Source organism: Bombus bifarius, unplaced genomic scaffold (genome assembly GCF_011952205.1).
Source record: "Bombus bifarius isolate JDL3187 unplaced genomic scaffold, Bbif_JDL3187 scf7180000007973, whole genome shotgun sequence".
NCBI classification, from domain to species: domain Eukaryota; kingdom Metazoa; phylum Arthropoda; class Insecta; order Hymenoptera; family Apidae; genus Bombus; species Bombus bifarius.
In genome coordinates, this window is record NW_022884359.1 from 3,827,105 (window position 1) to 3,852,425 (window position 25,321).

General features: G+C 40.9%; 1 protein-coding gene across 10 annotated transcripts in view; it reads left to right on the plus strand.

Annotated features, from left to right (window-relative positions):
- Nucleotides 1-1,487: 1,487 nt before the first annotated feature.
- LOC117216755 (pleckstrin homology domain-containing family G member 5-like) overlaps nucleotides 1,488-25,321 on the plus strand; it is an 83,067-nt gene continuing 59,233 nt past the window's right edge. For 3 of the 10 annotated variants that reach the window (XM_033463744.1, XM_033463748.1, XM_033463750.1), the window contains exons 1-6: nucleotides 1,490-2,415; nucleotides 4,402-5,181; nucleotides 5,375-5,769; nucleotides 7,730-7,820; nucleotides 8,069-8,156; nucleotides 10,646-10,751. In XM_033463744.1, coding sequence (XP_033319635.1) covers nucleotides 5,061-5,181; nucleotides 5,375-5,769; nucleotides 7,730-7,820; nucleotides 8,069-8,156; nucleotides 10,646-10,751 — 801 coding nt within the window. In that variant the 5' untranslated portion in view covers nucleotides 1,490-2,415; nucleotides 4,402-5,060. Of the gene's footprint in view, nucleotides 2,416-4,401; nucleotides 5,182-5,374; nucleotides 5,770-7,729; nucleotides 7,821-8,068; nucleotides 8,157-10,645; nucleotides 10,752-25,321 lie in introns of all 10 variants that reach the window. The other 7 variants (XM_033463741.1, XM_033463746.1, XM_033463743.1 and 4 more) reach the window with 6 other exon arrangements.

Below are 25,321 nucleotides of genomic sequence, written 5' to 3' on the forward strand. Positions count from 1 at the left end.
GTACGTACATGAAGCCCTGAAGAAGGACGTTCGCAAATTCGACAGCCTTAGAGTACACGTTATCGATCTGGTTACTTTCATGACCTAGGAATAGACAACTCGTATCGACATTTTCGCACGTGTGCCAAAGGATGCGTTTTAAAGTTCGCAGAACCAGCTGGATTCCTCGCACGGGTTATGTCGTGAACTTTATTACGCCTCATAATGATGTATGCATATATCTATCACGTAGGTGGTTTGCGACTTTCTCGATACTCGTAAAAGTCTGATATTGATCATTATGACACGAATGTGCCAACACGAACTCGATAAAGCATCAGTCGTGAACGAGAATTGACATTGATTATTATTTTCATCTCCGGAAGAAAATGTAATTTTAAGAGGCAGAGATCCTGAATTCGTACGTTATTGTCGTTTAAACAGAACGATAAAATAAATCATGATAGAACGTCTTGAAATGACAGTTGAGTGGCAATTAGCATGTTTTATGCAACACGTTGCATCCATGAAATATCAATCTCTACGTTTCGTGTGGTCGTAAAGCGTCGCTAGTAAAAGGCTACCTCGTTACATTCGACAGAAGTCATTTCACGGCTCTCGAATATCGAACACGCCAGCGGGTTTCGCTCCCTTCGTCAATAAAACGGCAACATGTGCTTTACGTTCGTTTTATAGCCAGGCTAGTTTCAGAACTCTTATAACGTATTTCAGACATCAGCGAGCATTTCCCGCAATCATTTCTCGCGGACATTAACGCGATTCTGTGTCCCATCATGTTGCGATACGTCGGATATAGTGCACAAACCTTCCGAATCGATTTCGTCGTGAAACTAAGCCGCCTAGGAAAACCTCACTCCATTTTTGCTAATTCATTCTCTTTACATAGATTTTTTTATCTCTGATGATAATAGATATTCAGTTCTAAATGTCAGCGCTATAAGAGTCGTTAGAAAGGAGAATACTTCAGAACGGTAGAATAATAAACAAGCCGGCATTGTTATGTACTTATTTTTTTTTTTAAATTTTGGTTGTCCGCTTCTGATTTAGTTCGATAAGAAACTAAAGATATAAAGGTCAAAGAGTGATCAATTCCTATGTTCACAACATTATTTCAATTCTGTCAAGCAATCAATTTGTCTTAAATTAATTCCACCGATACGTATAATCTTCGTTAAATTAATTTTGCAGGAAGTGAATGCTTAATTTTAACCAAATAATTAATGAAACTCTATGAAATTGACCAGTTTGGCGCAATCTCAAAAGCACCAAGCATCATATCACACGCACCAAGGTAAGAAATCAATCAAAGTTGGAAGCAAAATTTTAAAACAGCTGAGCACCACTGATACGCCACATTTTTCCTTCGACGGTTTCTTTCACGATCGCCGTTCTATCGTCTCTCTCTTTCCAACCACCGTGTCTCCCCCACCAACTCAGGTGAGCAAAACGCTTACCTCGTCTCACCTGTTTTCTTAATTTCTTGACTACGCGCGTTTGCGATTTTCGCGCTCGCTTTACATCGAGACAGCGCGAGATCGATAGAAGTCACCGGTCTACCTGCCGCGAAATACGCGGCGGATAAACCGCGTTATCGATCTTCCACGTTCTTGATACATCGGACAACTCGTTCGAATCGTTCGTCGCGGAATACGAACTTGGATCAGCAGTTTCTTCTTATCGTGAGTTTCGTGCATCGAATCGGTTTTATCACGGCGATAACGTTTGGTGAAAATGTGCCGCGATCGATAAGCATGCGGATTCCGACGACTACGGTGCCGGACCACCTGTTTTCTAATTCTTTTGTTTACTATAGAACGCAGATTCGTCGAGGCGAATCGAATTAATCGGTTCGAACGCACTGCGTCGCGTCGTTTCAAACGCTTTAAACTGTGATTCGTGTGGAACGGAGACCGAGAACGGATTAACGAATCGTCGAATAGTTTGGAAATTAAGCATAGATCTAGTGGGAACGTATTAATCGTGTTAGATCTTCGAGATCAACGAACTGTCACGCGATCTTCTCGTGTGTGTGCATGCCCACGTGATTTGTTTTTCTTTTTCTTTTCGATTTGTATCGTTTCACAACCGGAAAATGTTAATCTGCGAAAATTGTAGAGAATGCGGTGAAACCTCGAATTCTGTGTGATTTACAATCACCGGTCACCGTCACGATCGCGGTTGCGATCGCGGACGCAACTCGCGCGATTATCGTGCTATGAAATCTGTGTAAACCAGTTCCTTCGCTTGTAATTTCGTTTGTTATTCGCAAACGTATTCACTTTCGGGCCGTATCCAGTTTCATTTGGTCGAGAGGTGCCTTGGGTTGCTCTGCCATATTGGGACCAACTGATCATCCATTGTCCTAAGATGAAACACACTCCGACTATTGTATAGACTTCCTTTTATAGCCACGTGGTATCGTATCTATTCAAAATCTATTATTTTCACGCCAATGAATTTCCTTATTAGATTCGTGCATTGTGACGATACGATCGTAAAAAAAAAATGTAAAAATCGTGGAAACTAGATTCTTCGAAGATATTAGAACCTGTGGCTAATTGTCACACGTGCAACGTTCATGGACGGAACTTTAAAGAATCCAATTTTGACATAACGCGGTATAATCGTTGGAAATGCTAAGCGCATATCGATAATAGTTTTTAAGTTTGCTTCAGCTAGTTTTAATCTACTGAACTTCGCGCTACCTTGAACAATCTTATCAGCGCATTCACGAACGTGGCAACGCGTTACGTGGTGCATCGATTTAACTGGTGCAAAATTTTCAACCGAGTATCGGCAACGCTCCGCGCTGATACCAGCGAGTTTCGTGAATTTCCCCCTACTCAGCTTTAGCTATCTATTTTTAACCGACTCGCCCGTTATCGCTTTAATATCAATAAATTATAATTCCACTATAAAACATAGTATCTTATTGCACAAAACGATTACTTCGTCGTTTACGTGTTCGTCTCTTTCTTGGAAATTATTATAGACGGTGGTGGAACACACAAATGAAAAATTGTAATACTTCTTTCAAGTCGTACGTTTCCACGTTCCGGCCTTAATCATTGTTAATTGTTGTACTTTTACGGCGCTATCGAGGCGCACCGCTCGTGACGTTTCTCGTAAGTCGACGATAATATCACGATAGTCTGTTACCTTTACGATAGCGTTAATTGCCGATGACGAAACGTGATCATGTATGTGTTCGCCCGAACTATGTTTACCGATAAAAACCCGTGAAACATTCGTTGTACGGACAATAATTCGTCTAGAAAATTTTACATTCGTTTCTGTTGAACCGATTCGAGCCGTGGTTCGATTAATTCACGCAATTTATTTATTAATTCGACGCGGGAACTAACGCACACGCACATACACACACACACACACACACACACATACACTCTCTCTCTCTCTCTCTTGTGGTAATTCGATGGAAGTTGTTAGTTGAAAAGTTGCAAATTTTTCTAGCTTTTTTGAAAATAGAAACAATCAAGCGCGATAACTTCGATACGATTAGTTCGCATCGCAATGATAAGGAAGAAACGCGATAAGAAAAAATACTGATACAGTGCACTTCTGACTGCAACGATTGCGACCATGTGATTTCTTCAGAAGGTTGGGGAATTCTTTGAAATCAATATTGCGGATAAGAAAAAGATGGAATGTGTGGAACTGATAAGGACAAGTATATACAAATGAGGAAAAGATAATGAGAGGTAGGCTATATTTCGTTGATCAGTCGCGGATTTATCGGTAGAGAAAGAGGGTCACGAGTAATGACGTGATAGTTAATGCGACACGATTTGGTAGTGGTATTTATTAATCTCAATAAAATTCTGGCTAACTCGAGCGCAAAATCAACGGCGATCGCGAGATTAATAATTGAGCTATTGGTACAATTGATAACGATATGCCGCCAGCAGCGGTTAATTAATTATAGCCTCTAATGGAACTACTTGAAAGCAAATACATAATGCGTAATAGGATCGCAGGCCACAGTATCAACATCTACAATGGATTACCTCTGACATCAATATATTCTTAATTAATCATTACCTCGCAGTTTTTTTTTAACATTCTGCCAATAGAATTTAATTCTACACTGAAACTACCAAACATGATTGTAATATAAACACATGTGCTCGTATTCGTAAAAGAATTAAAATAATAATCTAAAATTTTCCATAAGTGATATAAATCGAACTTTGCATCTTTTTTCATTTAAGAATTTTTTTTCTAAACTCGACGTCTGTTTCTAGAATGAAAATCGAAATTGTATTACACGTAGCCATTATAAAGAACATTAACATTCGATTTGTTAACCGAAATATATTTTCTCAGAAGAAAAACAATTATCTAGATGCTTTTGAACGATAGCGTAGAATCTCTTTTTAGGTCTTTAATTATCGGTAATTCCAGCGTTCAGTTTCTACTATTTCTGCTACTTGTTCACGATTCAAGGGCGAAAAATCTCGAGAAATAGAGACCGACAACCAATGGTTGGAAAGAAACAGTTAACCTGAGAACCATTTACCACGGAAGTTTGCACGTTGTTTGGCCACGATTTGTTCGATCAACGTTACTACCGGAACAATAAACGTCGTTCGCAATGGAACGATCTCTCGCTCGGTTCTGTAACAATTGCGCGATCCACGCGCGGCTATAATGCGATTCTATTGATCCGATTCACGGTCTGACGCGGCTCTGACCGGCCGCGTGGCAGAGAAATTTGCAATAATCGGGAATCGACGAAAGCCGCTTAATTGTTCGCTCGAACGCTTGTTCGTTCTACGAGCTCGGTGTTTTATTGACGGTTCATCCGCAGTGCTTCGCGTGATTGGAGTTACACGTGAATCGGACGTTTATCTCCGTCGGGCCGACCTCGATGAAGCGCGGCCAATTTCACCTGGCCGCTGAATCCTTTTGGAAGAACGAAACGCGGCCAATTCGTCCAGCTGAGACGCGGAACAATTTTTTAATAGGACTTTGCGGCTGAAAAGGGAAGAACTCTGTTCGGTTGTACGTGTGTATGTGTGTATATCGAGTTTGGCACGATGACAACACTGAAGAAGGACGAGAAGCGGGCTTCGAAGAAGTCGAAGAACGTCAGCCAGAAAATCTCGAGTTGCAAGAAGCAGGTACCCCCGAAGAACAGAGAATCGAAGGTGCAAGCAGGTACTGCGGTCTTAGACGAATTTCGCCTTCGAAGTTTTACTCCTCGATATTACGCTCTATTATCTACCTACCGAGAAATCCTTTTAAAAACTTTTTAAATCTCCAAAGTTCCCGATATTCTCTATCTTTCTCTAATATCTTATTAACCTGTGCTTGCCTGAAAGTAATTTAAAAAAATAACTCGTCGTTTCAGAGGAACCAAGAGAGGATCTATCGATCCTCGGTGGCAACGACGATGCGCAGGGGGATGAGAAGGCGGCAAGGGCGAGCGGGAGATTCGAACGGAAGTCGTTTCGTCGGAAAATCGGGTCACTGATAAGAGGCAGCGCCGCGGAGTTACCGGCTGTGATAAATCGCAGTCTGCAACCGATTAAGCGTAGTTTGAGCTTCAGTAAAGACTTGAACCGTGTGCAAGAACCCTCGAAACCTCATAGGCCGAGCAGCGTACATTGGTATAACAGTTTGGTGTCTTTGGCCGAGGATAAATGTCTGGACGAACAGAATGACAGCCCTCCGAGCAACAGCGAGGAACTATTTTCCCCGAAGGTTCAAGTTACCAGGACGCAGAGTCTCATCGATACCACTTCCGTAAGAGTCGCTATTGGTATAGATCGAGTTATCCATTGGGATCTATCGAGTTTAGCTAACCGCTAACGTCTGTCGCGCAGCTAAATTGATCGAGTTTGCAGTTGAATTAATTTGTTTTTCTTGAGGATGATAGATTAAGGGGCGTCGCTGGATAGGATTTGCGAGGGCAAGGTGTTTGTTGATGGCGATTTAGAACGGCAGATTTATTTCGTTTCATCGATCGGACAGATTCTTCGATTTAACCAACGTCGGCTTAGTTAGTTCACCCCCTCCCCGTCCCGCAATTAAGATCTAATGAGTGCTTCCATCGAATTTCATTGGGATTTTAAGCGGATTTGAAATGGAAATCGAGTCGTTGGGGAAGATGTAGCCGTGGATGATGGGTTTGCATTCGTATTTAACGTAGAATCCAATGGGAATTTTGTGGTAAAACGTGATGAACGAAATTGTTAGCCACGTCGCTAATTTTTAAGTTTTACCCGCGCAATCGAGTTCGATTGAAGAAATAAGAATAGGTACACAATGGAATTAATTACGGCTCGCTGGGCGAGCTACGAAAATTCTCGTCGTTGACTGATATATATATATTTATTTTATTTCTATCTCGAATGGATATTCGCTCGATTGTGATCTGCAAACTAAATTGTTTGGCACAATGGAAATTCGACAAGGCACTCGAGCTCAAGCGCTACTTTCCGTCGAATTAAATTAATATGAACATTGATTTTGAGCACTTTCGATAATTAGTAGACTGTGAATGTTTATGCAAATTCGTATCTTTATAAATAGAAGGTATTTACCTCAGTCTCTAAATATTATAAAGATTACTTTACTTTGGGTAATTTATATATCTTTATACATGATACCTGTGTTTGAATTTCCAAAAAATACATAAATATCCTCAGTCTAGTAATTAATAAATATCAGGTGGCAGAATCTAGCGACCTCTTAGACACGTTTTCAATCGTTTGAACTCCTCGAAATATCTCTACTTCACTTAGTGTCATATCGAAGTACTATCCGTTCTGACGCGAACAACTCTATTTAATAGAACAATAATAATATTTTCTCGTCGCTTCGATAGGGTGTGCCCACGTCGTATCGATAAGACTTGACTTACTGGCGAGCGAGGTTAAATTAATGTCCAATGAAATATAAAGCTATCTGTCTTGGCTACAGCAAAAATTACTTTCTGTTAAAACAATAACTCATTCTTTTCTCTGACAATAATGTCGTAACCTTTCTTCCAAATGTAGAAGCAAATACATAAACATTCGAAGAAAAAATATTACTCTAAAGTATCTAGCAATATTAAAATTCGAATTATATTCAGGTCTGGAAATCATGTTCTATACTATATATTAATTAATAATTCAAATAAAATTTAAATACGAACCAACCTCGAGACTGCTCGGTATTCGCCGTAAAAATTTGATCAATAATTTTGCCTTCGCTTCGTAACCGGGCGCGAGAGTAAATATTTGCTTGATAGATTAATTCAAGATTCTCTATCCTGTTTCTTTCTTTTTCTTCCTTAATACATTTCCCTGTTAAAAGGAGAGCGACGGAATCAGTCGGGGTATCAGGGTCTTGATATCTTGATTTGCCGCATGTAATCGGGTTCGGACGTAGGAGGCGCATTAAGCGGATGAAAATATCCGCGTCGCGTCGGTATAATATGGAACTGAAAGAGATATCTTCTTCGGCCACGCTAGAAAAAGATCGTTAGGTCGATGTAAATAAAAGAGGCTTTCGAGTAAATCCCGCTTGGCTCTATTCTTGTACGTAACAAGGATCTTTCGTCTTGTCCCGACCTGCATCCCTTATCGAGATAGCTAGATGAACTTGCCGGAAACGATGTTCTCAGAAACCTCCTCGATTGTACATCTTTCGGAGCTCTCTTAATTTTCATGTGCGTTCGAGCGTCTCGATCCGATGTAAAAGAAATTGCATCTTCCAGCAGACTAGAAGTACAAGAAGACGAGTGAGCGAGGCACTGAGTCGAACAGCCCCTTACGGACGACACAGCGACCATTATGACTCTACAATAGGTAATTTGAATTTTTCTTATACCATTTGGATTTGTGGAAATTATCAGAGAAGCCGATTACCAGTTGGAAATAACATTAAAGACAATAATTGCATCCGTGATAGGATTTGAAATGGATCTTTTTATCTCGCACAATTATTTGGTTAATTTTCCTTTCTAATCAGCTTCGCGAAGAATTAGGTATCGTTTAAATTTTTCTTATTGTGAAACGCAGTCGTGATTGAAAGTTTCCGTATTCTTTCTTTCCAGATTTAAGTAATCCGCCCTGGGAGGCCAGTAGTCTCCCTGCTCTCACGCACACCGCCACGGATGAAAGCTACAACGAGCGAATATTCCCGTAAGTAATGCAAGATTTACCATTTTATTGAATCTTGACCGGGTAAAAGAGATGGCGAGAAATAACAAAATTTTTCAACTTCTCCCCCAACGGATATAAGAATGAAAGGAAGAAGAGGTTGCTCTCGAAGAAAGTTGGATCGAGCTAAGTTCTCGAACTGTTAGTCTTTGTTGTTTTTTTAATTGAAGAAACTACTATGATCATATTGGTCCCCAGGCGGAGTGGCCTTCTGTTATCAACAACTAACAGTTAATTAAAGTCGCTTTTCCTAACGTGGCGGCGAGATGCGACCCTTTTCTTTAAAGACAGCTGAGTAAATTGCGCCTCGAAACGGTTTGATGTACGAAGTTGAGATCTCGTAACTCGTGTTTCGACATCAGAGACTTGGCTGTTCCTCACGTGAATCACTTGGAAAATGCAGAAGATTGCTGCCTCGCCTTAAACCATTAATTCCAAAGGAGACGCTTTTACCGATAAGAAACAGGGATAGCTTTGAAGCCACTTCCTGCCGATCGATGGCACGACGAAAAAGAAACCTTAAATCAATCCAGCGACGTATCAACGCCAAGAGTGAGACGATCTTGTCTAACATCTTGTAACATCTAAGAATTGTTTCGAAAGTAGGAGAACTCCTAGAAAAGAAACCTAACAAGCCTCTGTGATGTATCTTCAGCCAGCACCGATACTCGTTGCTCCTTTCCACTGGGCTTTGTTTCAAGATACATGACTTTCTTCTATTCTCCTGCTTCTCCTCCCCGCCGCCAGCGAACGAAAAAGTCATTCGTTACCACTTCGAATCACCTTGTACTACAAAAGCATAAGTTTACGTGCCACGTACGTAATTGGTTCGACCCAGTTGCTAACAATCCCGAGAAGTACCCGGGCCGCACTAGCCCTGAGCAATTCCGGTTATTCTTTCTCGTGGATGGAAACGAAAGGAATGCGGTACACGATGAGATCCCTCTCTTTTACCCTTCCTCTTCCTCTTCCTCTTCCTCTCGCTCTTTTTCTCTATTTTTTCCCCTAAAAACAACTAGGTTAAGAACAATGAATTTTAACGGAGATGCGATAAAACATTTTGCAGGTTTTCATCTCTATCTTCAAGAAAGAAAGAGGAAAAAGGGACAGAACCAAAGGAAGGATTTCGATATTAAATGTATTAATGCACAAAGACAGATAGCGAGGTCAGAGATCATAACTGCTCTGATGGATCCTCGAGGGAGTCAAAGGTCTCGGTACATGACAGGAAGCCAGAACAACATGCCACTTCGTTTCTTCTGTCTCAGGACAGAAGAATGATACGGGTCTGACTGGTGGTGTACTCTTGGCATACGTGAGATCCGACTATAGTTAATTTTCCTTGAAAGGATACGGAAGGAAGTGCATGCGGAAGGAAACGTTCTCCCAATCTCGGTAATGCCTACGCAGCGGCCCATACAGGAACGCACACATAGCCATCAAAGGTTCGAGCTCAGCGGGAATAGAACACGGGGCAAGGCAGAGAGGTTTTAATCAGTGCTGGACTGTTTCGAGGAGAGTATAGTAAAGGGAATATACGAGGAGCAAATCTTAACGCGAGTTCCTGAAATTCGCAGCGAACGCATCGACGAACGAATAGAAAGGATACACATGATGAAAAAGATACAGAGTCTTCTGTTTCGCCTAGCTCGGCGGCATTTATCTCACGGCAAGATTAAAACACTCAGAGAAGGTTAAATAGAAAGTATCAGTGAGATCATTTTCTTGGAGCTGCGTGTAGCCGAGGAACCTGTCTTTATTTGCATTCCTTTCTCTCACGATGTTCGGTTCGATCGTAACGAGATTAAAATTAATTGCCGAGCTTCATGAACGAAAGATAACAGAGTTCACTTTTTTTCATTCTTTCCTCTCTTTTTTTTCTAATTCTATGGAAGAAGGTATATAGAGTGAGCGACTCCGCGCTCGTCTTTTTTCCCTTTCATTTCAACGGGTTGATCGATATGAAATCAATCTTTATCGACGCGCGTGGCACCGGCCTGTTACACTAGGAACTGCGGTGAAAATCTTGCGCTGGAATTTGCAAAATTCCCCCGGAATCGAGAGCGATATAATACAAGACGAGCCGGCCATTAATCACACGCGAAGTTCATCAGCGAACACGTGACAATATCGAAAACCATTTCATTTTCAATTTATCCGCCGTCATCCATTATACAGCGTGCGGATGATTCTTAAAACGAAAAATCGCTTTCAATTGAAATGATGAATTGCACGGATCCTCGCTGTGATGAATTACCGTGGAAAGTTCCTTAATGAGGGAACAAAAATAAAATTTCTTTCAGTGGTTAATTAAAGCGATCTGCAAATTGTTCCCGGATGACGACTCCTTTGTTCTTCATCCATTGTAATCCAATCTGTCGTACAAAACAAAATAGGAACGTGATTTATTTTCAGCAAATCGATACACTCGCTGAAGGGTGTATATTTAACCAGTCAACTTTTTGTTTCAGCCTTAAAAAGGAGCAACAGGTCAGACGCGAATGGAGGAGCCTGAAAACAACTGGCCGAAATTTGTCTCTCCTAGATGTCGACCAATCTCCCGTGCAGCTTCATTCGGTAAGTGTCCAACAAACAGTTTAATTAGTTTAACGCTTTCTCAAACTCGCCTGAGCTTGTATTTAGTTTTACTCGCTTTATCCCCTGAATCGGACCGTATGTTATCGCACCGTCAGAGTAGGTTTCTAAACTATTAATCACACGGTTAACAAGGAATTTCTTTTCCTCTAACATCGTGCTGATATGATATGTTCTGTCACAGAATGCTTCGTCATGTTCTAGATGAGATATAATTACTTTCAGCTTTCCAAGCTATTTCATAGTTTCTAAAAGAAAAAGTTCAATTTGAAAACCATATCATTACGTTGTAATACTGTTTTCTTGAAAATCTTATTCTATACTTTTCACTTAGTTTCGCATGTGAATAATAATATTCGGCTGATTATCTATTTGTATCCAGTCGACGATCAGCCAAGTGTATATATTATACCAAAATGTTCAAATCCGATTTTATCGAAAACGAAGCGCCACACGAACAAATTTCATTCTACACTTTTTATTTACTTATTCACGCAGAATCGGCCAGTTATCGAGCGTGCCAGTTATCGATTGCTAGCACAAACTGTATAAAGTGAATTCGAAGCTGAAATGGAAAATAAAATTAACGCGTGACGAACAGCACCAAACATCGTTCAAAGTAGACATCTCATGTCCAATTAAAGCTACTGGGAAAGTTGATAACCGGCGTAGTTTAACAACGATACAAACGAGTGCATAAACTTCGTTACGGTGTTCGGTATCTCCGTTAATTAATTGCGGAATAATCGCAGAGAGTGTTGCATAACTGTGCAATGCTATAGCACTCACCCCGTAATCTTCTCATACAGAAGATCTTTCTAAGGATATTCAATGGCGGAACTTTCTCCATAATTAATACTCAAAGGATTTTCGCGTCGATCCCCGGACACGATACGCGGAGGAGGAGATCGGCTTTGAAACGTTTGCGGTAGATTTCTACAAGGTCCTCCTATGCTTTTGACTGGCGCAGCTCGTCTACTCGGCGAACAATCCCCGTTTTCGTGCGGAAAGAACTACAAAAAAGTCTCTGCCAGAGGCATCGGCTCTCTGTGCACCGCCTTTGAGATTCAGCCAAAGATACGTCTTTCTCCAACACGCCCATCTTTCTATTAAGCGATCCTGAATCGACGCTGGCTGCTTATTATTCGCGATAATTGAGATTCGACGTGGTTGTTCGCGATCGTCAAAAGTGAGACCTGATAAAAGGGAAAGAGCATTCGCATAGATGTCACTCGGGATTCCCTTTGAGCTTGTTTCAGAACGTTACGAAATATGAAGCAAAGTATTCTTCGCGGCATTGATAATGCCTCCACGTGCTTCCTTTTCAACGTTTATCACCACAAAACGTAAAGGACATGGCGTAACTCTTTGATACTGCGGTTTCCATTTCGTGCACGTGACACTTTACAATAGAAAACGTCCAAACGATGACGTTTGTTTGCACGGCCACAGAGGCTTCCGAGAATATGAGATACTCTAATCTCCGTCATCTTCATCCACGTTCTACTAAACGATACTTAGGTTTCCAAGAATAAGGCGCGAATATCCCCCGCGGTATCTCAGCGAAACTGAAACTGAAATCTGCGTGTAATAGCCTCTTTTGCCGACCGGGGAAATTAATCACGCTCTTAATTAGAGGAAAATGGACGTAGTAACTGATAAAGCTGCCAAAGCGAGAGTAATTATTCCCACCTTCGTACGTTTACGATCCTTGAAAAAAAAAAAAAAAAAAAATGAGCTTCGCGAATATTCCAGGAAGGAAAAACGGTAAAGATGCATCTGAAAGTGCGAGTCGACGAACATCGAATCTGATATGTCCGCCAAGGACGAAGACGTCGGTCTCGAATTTGATTCGCGATACGAATCGTACGACACTGGTTTATTGTTTCGAAATGCGATCGTGTCGATCCTCTCGTACTCGCTCCTTCGCTCTAAAATCCATAGCAATCGTGTCGATTTTATCACTCTTTGAATGATGCTTCACAGGGTCAAATACGAGCGAACACAGGGTCGTTAAATTCGTCGAAACACGATTGCATGAAAAGCTCGTCTTCCGTTCTTTCCTCTCATCTCTTTCGCCTCTTCTTTTTTCGGGTCGAACGAGTAAGGAGCAGATAGGACCTGGACAATGAGGAACACGAATCGATGATGGAATTAATGGGCGTTCTCCTTTAATACGAAACTCTCGTCTCCGTTTCATCTGGCGCCTCTTGTTCACGAATTTCTGACAGCTTCCCACGACCGATCCGAAGCAGAGAAACGTTGCGCTACATTGTCACATCATGATTTCTCTCCTTCTCTCTCTTTCTCTTTCTCTCTGTTTCTCGGTCCTTATCCTTTGTCCTCGCTTTCCTTTTCTCCTGTGTTTCGCTTTCTTCGTCTCTTTTTATCTCGTCCCATTCTTGCCTGCTTCATTCGCACTCATTCCACTGATTTCATTTGCCCAGCAGGACGATTCAATCTGCTCACCGTTCTGTATTACTTATCGCGGTTCTCGATTCCCGTTGAATCGAACGGCGTCCTCGCGTCGACGAGGCGACCGTCGATCATGGGCGATGCAACGCAACGTTTCGCCTCGTTGTCCACGAATCGAGAAAAAAATCTCCGGCGTTTCACGTTGCCACGGCGGCGTCGATTTAGCGCGAAATTTTTAATCAACCGCAGTGTGGTACGCGACTTTCAACGGAGATTCATACGATCGATCCGTTCGACGAGGAAAGAACGCAAAGAGTAGCTGTCCCGGCGCGAATTATAGCGCGGCAAATTCACAGCTGCGAGTTTCCGTTAAATCTCGGTGAAGTTGTTGCCAGGAGCACTCGTATCGAAGGACATAAATTAAAATGAATTCACATGGAATTGGTTACACCTCGTTTCACGATTGTGGCTTTAGAAGAAAGAGAATGAAAAGGAACGTTGGCGACCAATGTAGGTCAGCAAATGTGCTGCAGGCTCGGGTATTTTTTATTTATTAAAGCCTAGAAAATTGGATTGACTTTAAGTCGGTTTCTTCATTAGGATTAGCCTGTGTATCGTGCAGGACGGAAATTAATAAAATCAAAGTAACTGTTGCTGGCCCTCCGCCTGGAAGTTTTAATGAACGGTTAATTCACTCGGCGCCCATCGGTGATTTTTTCAAGCGGCTCGAGCTTTTAATTAAAAAATTCGCCCGAAATCCGACCCGATGACCAGTCGAAGTTTAACGAAGTTGTATTCCCGTATCTTGATGAAATAAGTTTTCAGCGCGAGCTATCTGCCGGTGATACGAATACGAGAAAAGGGAGGAAAAAAAGATCCGACGAAGATACCGGCGAAAGTTTTAACGAACGATGATTTTTTCTCTGGACTGTACACGGCATTCGAAAGGATATCGCGGTGCCTGAACTTTGGTGTGATATCGAGATCAATCGATATTCCAGTGGCGATGCACGTTTATGATTTTTCCGAGTAATTCAGTATGGAGGTTCGATTGACCCCGCAACATCTCCGGCTCGCAATCGATCGCAGCCGCATAACTCTTTTCCGCGATGTTCCATCAGACTTATGGTTGCACGTGGCTGATATCGATCCTAGGAAAAACGGTGCAAATAATGAAACGTCAAATGCAATACGATTGCTCGTTGAAAGAACGAGAGAAAAAGACCGTCATGAAATAACTTAGTTCATCCAGGTGTTTTTGTCATTTTTACCGTATGTATTTTCATTGCTTTCCGTGTAAACAGTTGATATTCGTAAACAGTTTCATCAGGTTTCACGCATTAGCTTCCATGTTTGATAATTTGGAAATTTAAGAGCGTTTCGGTTGTTATGCAAAGATACCGCGAATAAACTATTCGTGTAAATAGATTGATATCAATTTTGGTCAATTACGTAGAATAACGATATGGTAAATATAGTATTCTCTTGCGTGCATTGTAATATTACGTACGATGTAATAATAGAATATATCTAGGGTTCCGGTTTAATATGATGCACACAATAGCTTGTTTTAATCTATGCACGGGTATACGTCAGGAGAATTAAAAAAAGGAACGATCTTTCCTGAATAACACGTGATATTTAAATATCTCAATTTTCAGCTTTCATCGTATAAAAACTTTGGTGCGGCCATTTTTTCTCACTAACCTTGGAATGCCCTTTTCGCCATCCACGCTATCGATTTTTTGCGCGCGAAATTCTGCTGACCTCCTCTAACCCGCATCTGCCAAATTTTTTTCATATAATCTTCCTTCCTGTCGTGTATTTACTATTTCCGTATATTTTATACAAGCCGGTGTGAAAGTAAAGCGACGATAAGTTTCGATGTTTAAACAAAAAGTTATCTATTTAGGTTATTCGAGAATTTCTACAAAAGATGGATATTTTAGACTCGTGAAAAATGCAACAGAGATACGTACGAAGAACGTTCCAAAAAATACGCAAGGAATCATCGTATGTTAGGAATCTTACGTCACCGATGAATGTCTATGAGTCATATTTACCTCTAAACACCTGCCCAAACTTCAAATACTCTCATGTAGATACGTCTTACCCAGCAAGACATTTTAATGAACGAATTGCATTGAAAGAAATCGTAAAAGTAGAAACTATAACGCCTCCGTTCCAGGAATTCTTCCGATACTGACAATTTCTACAAATTTGAAACGATAGAACCAGATATAGTCATCGGAAATACAAACTACGCCGAATTGGAATATTGCGCAACACCAATCGAACATTATTCGACATTGAAATAATTCATTTTAATGGCATGATCGAACAAAATTGTCTCTAGCTTGGAATGACGATTCACTAAACGACGATTCCTAAAGCTGAAGGAAAGTTCGCATGGCGTAGAGGAACGCAAAGAATTCAAATACTTCCAGTGAACTTCAAAATGTTTGGTCGTGCTACTTTTGCCTGGTCCTGTACAATATCCGGTACAAAAATTCTAAACACTACGTGCAGTACTTCGAGCGAACACTTATCCGCTGTGTGGCTGGTCCCTGAAGCGAAGCAAAGTATCGTGGTATCGCGCGTAATTAAATGTCCCGGGTTCCCCGGAGTGTCCCGTCGGGTAAGCGCATTAAAGCGTGGCCCGGGCCGTGCCACCTTCTTCCATTTCTCTGTGTTTTCGAAAACTGCCTCGTTCCACAGGGTGGTCGCGTTAAGTGAGAAAGATGAGGGCGGGAAGGAAAGTAAGATCTATAGGTCGGGAGGGAAGTCCAATCGCTCTGGAGCGGCAAACGGGGGAATGAGATGTGCCGCGAAAAGGGGGTAGAATACGTTGCGTTTTTCCCTACACGTTTTTCTCTTATTTCCTGGTTGATTTCTTTAATTCCTATCGCGGAAACCGAGAATCGAACAGTGATATGCACTCATGTTTCCCGCTGGCTTTCCCCTCAAACCTTCAACACTTTTTCTAATTCGCGCCTTTTCAGCCGCGATGCTTTCACGTTACCTTTGCGTCACCAGGCTTCCAGTATACAGGGTATCCCGGCAATAAACGTATAGTCGGGAAGAAAGCAGTTAGTAGAAAATGTAGAATAAAGTTTTTCCAAGCGACGACCCGTTTTCAGGGAGATTCAGTTGAGAAATTTGGTTAAGTATTCTTGAAATTCGTTAATTAAGGATTAGAGATAGGCGCGAGTGCGACAAGAGGTTACGCTACGTGCGAAAATAAATGGAAACTGTAGAATAAATTTCGTTCACAAGACGTTCCATCGCTGAGAAGAGAGTAAAATTTGAAAATTTCTCGTGTGGGTGTATGTAAGTCAATTCTTGGTTGAACATGTTCGAACTTTACGATAGTTGAAACTATTTTCTTGTGAAAGAAGTCTTAAACAGGAAAACAATTTTTCCAACTGGTTTTCTTAAAAAGCGAGGTGCCTAGTGAAAAACTTACGTTCCATATTTTCGATTTATTTTTCCACGTAGAACCACCCCCTCGTCGATTGTATCACGATTATTGGATACACCTGTATATTCACATGTGTTTGTAATGCCTTTTCGTTTCCCTTGCGAAAATGGTTTCGTGAAAGCTCTCCCTGCCTGATGCGTTTAAATTATCGCGATAGCAAGGGTGGATGAATCTAAAATAAGACAACTACGATGTGGTGGAATTTTTTGGAAAATCGTTGCTCGACTGAGATTCCAGCGCACGGATTAACAGATTTTCCCTGTCAAGAAGTTTCTTCAAACTTGACGTTTAATGAATGAGATATGAAGAGCTCGTGATCGTTACTTTGCATTGCAGATTAAGTATCGATCATCGGACTATCAGATTCATCGGACAATCATTCCTCTATGATCTTGAAACGGTATAATGTTAACGATAGTATGTACGAAAACCGTGGCGCGTTATGCATTAGTATGTCCGAAAAAGTAGAAAGTAACAAATTGTATTTTTTGTTGGTTCGTGAAGGATGTGATCCTTATGCATGAAGACGTCACAATTAGGTAAAATAAAAAAAGGCTCGTACTCTTTAGAAAAATCCTGCCTGGAAGCGTCTTAATTAAAGGAACCTCGATTAAAATAGAGCGTCTAACAATTAACATAACTTATCCCAACCAGCATTCGTACATATATACACAAGCGAATCTTCTCATCCGAAACCTGTTTTCAAAAAAAAAAAGAAGATGCCCGCCGTGATATTCCGTTAGGTGGCTGTATATGAAATTTCGCTTCTCTGGAAGATGAGTTTTAGCGTTGATGGGCCAATATTATTAAGATCTATTAAATTAATTTGTTCTAAAATCTTGACCTACTTTGTTTTACTACAGTTATTAATCACGTTAAAGAAACAAGAATTTGCTATAAATTACGCATATAAAGTGTTAACAAGATTTATAATAAAAATATGAAAAACCTAAATCTCTTAAAAAAATATTCATATTAAAAAGGCTGCTCTGTCCAAGAATATTGATATCAGAAGCATTGGTTACAATATTTTATATTCGATTCTATATTCCACATGCGCGTTCCTTTTTCACGAAATATCACGAATTTGCCATCTATCGCTGAAAAGCTTGCATCTTCCAATGGAATAAGTTATTCCTCTCTCAACTACTAACGCTAATACTAACCGTACTATATAGAAGTACATTACCTTTTGATCATTAAATAACGTTAGAACCAGAAAACCAGCGAGACTATACTTGTCACATTTTTCTCCTGTAATCTCTTCATATGCACCAAACGCATGTACGCTCGTTCAAATTCTCTGAAAGTTTCAACGCGCGATAAAGATTGAAAAGAAAACGATTTCGACGAAGCTCGGACTATTTTGCTTCCAGCTTCTCGCCCCTTAAAAAACAGTCGCTCGACGAGCAGAAAGATCGTTCTGTACGACCTCTCCTCCTCACGCAGGCAATTTCTACGTTTCTCCGTTCGCTTGTGTCAAACCTCGAAGAAGAGGGAAAGAAGAGTTGTGAAGACGAAGAAGAAGCTACGTAAGCGAGGGGCGAAGAGCAGTGGGAAGCGTGACAAGGGTGGGAGCGAGCGTAGGGATGGAGGTGGCGTTCGATGTCCGCGCAGTTTCGAGCCATCCCCGTCCGGAGAGAATCGGTATGGGGGTGGGTCGAGTTCGAAATGACGGAGAACGGATTTTCCGTCTAGTAGAACGCGCGACCTCAGCCCGGTAAGATCGACGCCGCCCTCGCCCCCGAGACAACACGAGACGCGGTGAAACAAACCGACGAACGAACGCGACCACGATTCCGCTTAGAGCTGGAACGCTGCCGACACCCTTCGCCAGCGTTGTATCCTTATTTTTGGGCTATCGAAGGTGCAGAGTAACATTCTCTCTGTTCCGAATCTTGGCAAATATAACAAACAGGGTTCGATGGTCAGGAAGAAGAATTGAGATTGTAAAGTAATAAAAGAAAGCAGAAGATCGTCGTATGAATAAAGAAAAAGGTATCAATTGATCAGAGATCATTGAAATTTAGAGAGAGACACTGCGATTGTATATTTGATTTTCGCGATCGCCACGCTGGAAATGAACAGGATCGCCTCGTGCGCGAACACTGACGGAGGTTGATTCGCAATCGAGGCAGAGGCAGGATCAAAAGAAATAGCTCGGTGTCCCGAGATGAGAAGGAAACGTATGAAAAGATTCGAAGAAACGCGCGCAACCAGAACACGTAGGATGTCGGACTGATTGGCCATAGGAGAAGAGAGAAGGGACCGGAAGTGTGACGCAAAGTCTCAAGAGAAGGGCCGCTTGTACTCGCTGCTGGGCGGAAATCTCGATCGTAACTGAGAGACCGACACACGGTATCGGTTTTATGTTGGAGATCGCGCCACGTTTCCGTAACGGCGTCGTCGATGAGATTCGAAGGTAACGTTGCTGCATTTTGCCTGTACCGATACGTAGGAATTTAACCACGGAAAATCGAGTCTCTCGTAGAGAACGTTACCGAAATGTACTATATGCGACGCGCGTACGTCGAGCTTATCCTTTTTTAAGAACGCTATAGCGAGTTTAAGCGCACCGTTTAATAAAGTAAACGGGCAAGCAATTGCACAGGAAAGCTTTCTTTCCTTTCTGTCGTATTGTATTTCAAAACATCTAGAATAAAATCACGACTGCTACACGATACTGATTCTCGTTTTAACTTGTCCATTTTTGTTTGAGGAAAATAATGAATTATTTTCATTTCGCAATGCAATAGATAGGAGTATCGGAGAGAATATAAAAGAGTATCGAGCAAGCTACGTTTTGTAATTTCCGTTAGAGCATTTTATTTCCCAAACTCGATCGAACCTTCCTCTTATCACGATTTTATGTATAGGAATCAGACGTCCCCAATGCTCCACTAGAATCCATCGTTCCCCATCGGAGATCGGTAGAACGCGATTTCTATAGCGTCGAACGATGGTCAGCCGTTTGCTTGAAAAATGTCTACGATATTTGCGGAAATAAAACCTTTAGCCGAATCGCTAGTAGTCGGTTATCAGACGACAAACAGTTCTGTTTTTCGCCAGGCTACGGAAACGTTCTGTTGTATACATATACATACGAGAATTTAAAGTTGTAGAAAAGTTCTCGGGGAATCTGTACTCGATACGTTAACTTTCGTCTTTTCTCTTCGGCGATTAAAAAGAAATTTCTTTGCGGGCGTTGCCGGGACGAGTATAGGAAATTTAATCGAAAATCCATATGGAAATTCGCTTCGAACGTTGAAGCCGCGAACGAAACTACGAGTAAACGGGAATCGTAATTGAAAAATTTCTCGTCTACTTATTCGCGGATTTACACAACACGGTAAACAGGCGGGGGATGTCCAGAAGAAATCACATTAACACTCCAGCTAGAATTACAGGATTCGTCTGGTAAACATTTGTCTTGCAAATTACCTTGTTGATGATTCAAATTCAATTCATAAGTTCTAACTAACCTCGTTTCGTCGAAATCGTAAACTCGTCAAAGTACTTGTATGCATTAGCGGGCCACGCTGAAACCGTCCGCGGAACAACGAATCCGCGAAAAGCGGAAAGTTGCCTCAGGACAAAATGAGAAACCTCGATCTAATCGACTTACGAGCGATTTACTTTTGCGATCTATGAATAATTTCACGATAAAGTAACAAGTTAGTCCACGATGTAGATAAAACTTGGGAATTCTGTGAAAATGAAGAAAGTAATTACATTTTTAATTAAATTAATTACATTAGCTTTGCAACCTCGGCAAGGTCGAACCTTTCTCCCGACCTAATCGCATAATCGATCGCAGAGATGGAGTTCGATAGAAACCTTGAATCTTATCTGGGACTCAAGGAAGATATAATTACTTTGAATTCATCGAACACAATTTTATAGATTGATTGTTGAACTGGTAGGGTGATTTTTATTCTTTTAATTGAATAGGTCTCGATTTCATCGCGTTTGAGCGAACGCTAAGAGCCTTGAATCATTACGGAGAATTATTAAGTCGATCTACGTCTGACGTCGGTTCCCTCGAAGATCGGAGACATTCTATTCCACGTAGATAATTTTTTAACGCGTAAGATATATTGAAAGAAATTATAAATGAAGAAACTATGATACCTCCTGAATTCTAAGAATTTTTTTAATTCCGAGACGGACAATTCTCCTTGACTGGAAATAATGAAACCAATTAACCATTGAGAAAATGTAACGAATGCGAGCTACGTTCAACTAAAATATAATTTCATAAAACAATAATTCATCAATGCAATATGCATCAACCTAATACTAATGAAACGTACATACTTGTTAATTTTAATGTCAAGATCAAACAAAATTTTCATCGGCAAAGAAAGAATAATGGTTCACAGTTCATGAAGCTGGAAGTAATCGCAAGATGGAAAAACGATTCGCGAAAATCGCATGCAGCTGCGTTATCCGGACAATTAAACACGCGCCGAGGAAAACGAAACGAACGTACACCACGTGCATCGCGGTTCCGCGTTGTGCATAAAGCGGCATTTACAAAGGAACTGGAAAAGAAGGTTCGTGCATACATTAGCAGCCCATCACAGCGATACACCGCTTCGATCGAACCGTGCTATTGACCACGGGACTTGAAAAGCCGTCGTCCATTCGTTCTATCGTTCGATCGGCCGAATGCACAATTCGACAACCGTTTTGTGCCATATCAATTTTCGACGAATCGTTCGCGCCACTCCTTGCGAAGCTCTCGTTTCATCGGTAGCCCGCTGTCTACTATCCGACTAATCGATAACGTCGGTGACACTGTCATTTTCTCGTTTTTTCGTGACACGACCACCGCTCTCTACGAAGAAAAGCGTCGCCGGATGTGTGTTCGCTCACAGAGATACGAGATACGAGGCCGGTTCTGGCGTTTGTTTCGAAACGCGCGGAATGTAATCCCAGATGCAGCTTTTTTAGATTGAACGAAATACCGTCGCGATCGATGGGATCGCGACATCCCGCGAAACCAAGCCACCAGAAGCTCTGCCGTCCGACGAAGGATCACCACTCGGTGGAACGCTGTTTTTTCAGTTGTGTAATCTCCTCGCGAATAGATATTTTGTTTGAAGCTTTAGGTAATTCCAGAGAGACGCCGAAAATTTGCAAATACAATAGTTACGGTTTTGTTTTTATCGCTGGAATTTTGTTGGATGACCGGTAGTAATTGAAATTCCTTCTCACACCGCTGTTCAACACGAATCGAAGTATGATGCGTTCGCAAGCGTTTCAGTATCGCGTGAAAATTCGTTTGAACACACGAACGTCTCGAGCGATCTAAAATATCTTTAAATAAACCCGAAGGCTAATAATTTCGCAAATTTTGCGAAATATCTCGATCCAGACCGATAATTATTGACATGCAACCATAATTACACGCCGGATGTGGTAACTTTGCTAATTATCACAGGTTACAGATTATTAAACGAAATTGAAATTGGAGCAACTCGTTTAATAGTTACCGATTCTGATGGATTTCCCAATGATGCGCATTAACGAGCCAAACGTGGTAAGACGACATCATTGATTGGGAACTTTTTTCGGATCCATCGAGATGAATAATTATCTAACTAGCTTAATTGGACAGTAATAATATATTTTATTATTCGCCATATGTCAAGGTTTGTCGATTAAGGAAATAGACTCTACGAAGTTTGATAATTACAAACTTCAATTTCATCGGTATACATCAACTGTGAAAAATTAATTTAATCTCGTCATAATGTTCTATATACGTTGTAAAGAATAAAATAACGTTGTAGTTACATTATATTTTATCATACGCTTCAACGATGATGTACGTCGTTAATCAACCATCTTTGTAAAAGTACTAAAGTACTAAAACACGAAGACAATAAAAGTCAACTTCAAATTACAACAAGAATTACAAGTGTTAATGGAATTCTTGAGTTTCACAACAATGCCGACGATCGTTAAACAGAATTAACAAGAATAATCAGCCGAGTCCAAGAGCAACTGCTAATTAATAAAATAAAGGTAGGAACGCGCGTCGCAGAATGAAACCGGAGGAACGGATTTCCTCGTACACACATTTTCTAGAAACTTCGTTTTCGCTGTTCACGGAATCCTCATCACTTATCCAGACGTTGCATGGAACGATTTACGAAAATTCAGCATTTTCACCATGCAGCAGTTTAATAACAATTCGTTCTCCCACCGTAAGGATCGCGTTAGCAGAAACTGATCGCAGTTACGATCCGTCAATTTCCCCGGTAATGGTCTAGTTTCGTTGCTGTACGACGCAAACTTTCAACCAGCCTGCTTCTCCCACAAAATATTTTAATATTTTATCGCGATCCCGTCACTGATGTCGCGTTTTCACACTATCGTGTTATTCTCGTGTCGTTCCATTCGTACGAATCATCGTGGCATCAAGAGCGTACGATCGATTTGTCATTTTTTATTTAGAAACGATACTTAACGAAGATGGAATGGAATTAAAGACTAAGAGAAAAATTAAGGAGGACGATCTTAACATGACATAATCGAAACTAAAGATAATCAAAATAAAATATGTGCCTTTTCTCTATAGATTTTTCAAAATAATTGTTAAATTTGCGAACTTTCGTAGAAGTCGACGGTATAATATTAATATTTTAATATTTTCGATACTGTAATATTACGATCAGTATCATTTCTCAAATTTTAAAGGAGATGAAATAAGTCATACTCGTGTAGTTTCAAAGATGAATATATAGACGAGTAATATGGAATTGATCGAGGTAGTGGTGAATCATAAAACCGTTTTTCTATGAAAGATGAGAAGTGTGACTTATCATGTCTTACCCCTGTAGTCTTCGCTTTAATTCCCATTTCGGGTAATAGAGGATTCTGAAGGATTTAGGATGAGATCGATCCGATAATAGAAAAATAATTCTGATAATAGCTCGCCAGTGACGGGTACGTTTTTACGGTATTCCCACTAGCGATGGTGATTCAGTTTCTCGATGATAAAATGTGCGAGTAATTAGCGGTTTTTGTAAGATAGGAGAAATCGCGGGATGCATCGATGAAACTCTGAAAAGCGTGGCGAAAGATGAATATTTAATGCGATTTCCTTTGCCGTAATAATGAAGCGAACGGTTTAATTGTAATCCGGATGACGAAGAAAATTAAGCTCCAACGTTTTATTCTCGACGCCTTATTTTTAGTGTAGACAGTCGAGCCGCAAACAGATTTTAACATAATCCCGGAGATACGTTATTCCGCCTGGGTTTGAGAATTATTTGTTCAGCAGGCTTCACGGAACAATTTCCATCGCGAACTCGTTTCCATGTTCTGACAGATTGGAGTTAAACTTATACAGCCTGTTAACGCTTTTGTGATTGCATTGGGAACGTTCGTGGAACTATTCTTGTCATCTTTTTATCGATACCTCCGAGTAATCAATTTGCTCCTGCAGACAAAGATAAAACGTGCACGATAAGAGAAACCGAGGAAACAGAGATCAGTGGAAACTAGTTTAAAGGTGAAATAAGGAAGAACGCGCGAACGAGGTAATGAGCTTTTCCTAAATTCCACGAAAAATATCGGCTACCGTCTTCCGAGATTCGTAATCAGGATAAAGACCAACGCGTGTTTCCTGAAATTTTACTTGCTAACTTTCATCTGCATATGCATTCGAATTTAAAAGTCTCGCCAAAAATTAGTTCTTGCTTTATCCTTTAATTAGAAACGTCTTTAGTTAAAACGATAGTAGTAATAATTAAAATATATTACTTTCAGTCTTTATGCAAATACACCACAGTGCTTATAAAGAGAAAATGAGTCGCTTTCATAGAACGATTTTAAGATTCAATACGTTGTCGATCGATTTCACATGAAAACTACTCTTCCATTTGATTTTCGAGTAAAATATATCTTCGTCGTCCTCTTAAATATTAATAACACCTAGAAAAGTAGATTGTTGCGACGAAGATGTTGGGTATTCGAGTGACGAGTAAACTCGCTTTCCTTGGATAACGGGATAGGAGGAAAACTCAGGTTTATCTTCGCTACCACGTAAACGAGCAATAATTCAAAGCTTCGCGTTTCGAATTGAGAATCCTTCATCCCCTAAAAGTTCGTCATATTTTATCACTCTGTATCATCTGACATAGTTACAGTGGATTCCAAAGGTGTATATATTTCCCGGCTTTTCTTGGTCACAAATTAAATGTTTTCTCACCGGGAAAGTGTACGTTCCTTCGCTTATTTTCCCGTTGCAGGGGAGAATTGAAAGCAGTAACACGCCAGCTGCTTTTCCTCATAAATAATACCCACGACGCGTAGCCCAACACCCCTTTACTGGCAACCGGATGTAAAGAGGAGCGGAAAAAGGGAAGCACATGCCGCGTGACTTTATTTAAAAGCGCAATACACCTCACCGGCGAGACTTTGAATTTTGACGAATAAATCGCGAGGCAGGCTGCCAAAGAACGAACGCGAGATCGTGCAACCAGTTCGACTATACGCTCTATTCGTATGCATACCTCATTAAAATTCTTCAACGGTGCGATCTTTTTTTATTGACGCGTCGGAACCACCACGTTCTTCGACTTCCGGCTATTGGTTTTGTTCGCGTCTCGTTCGCCATTTATGATCAATGGAGTAATTCATA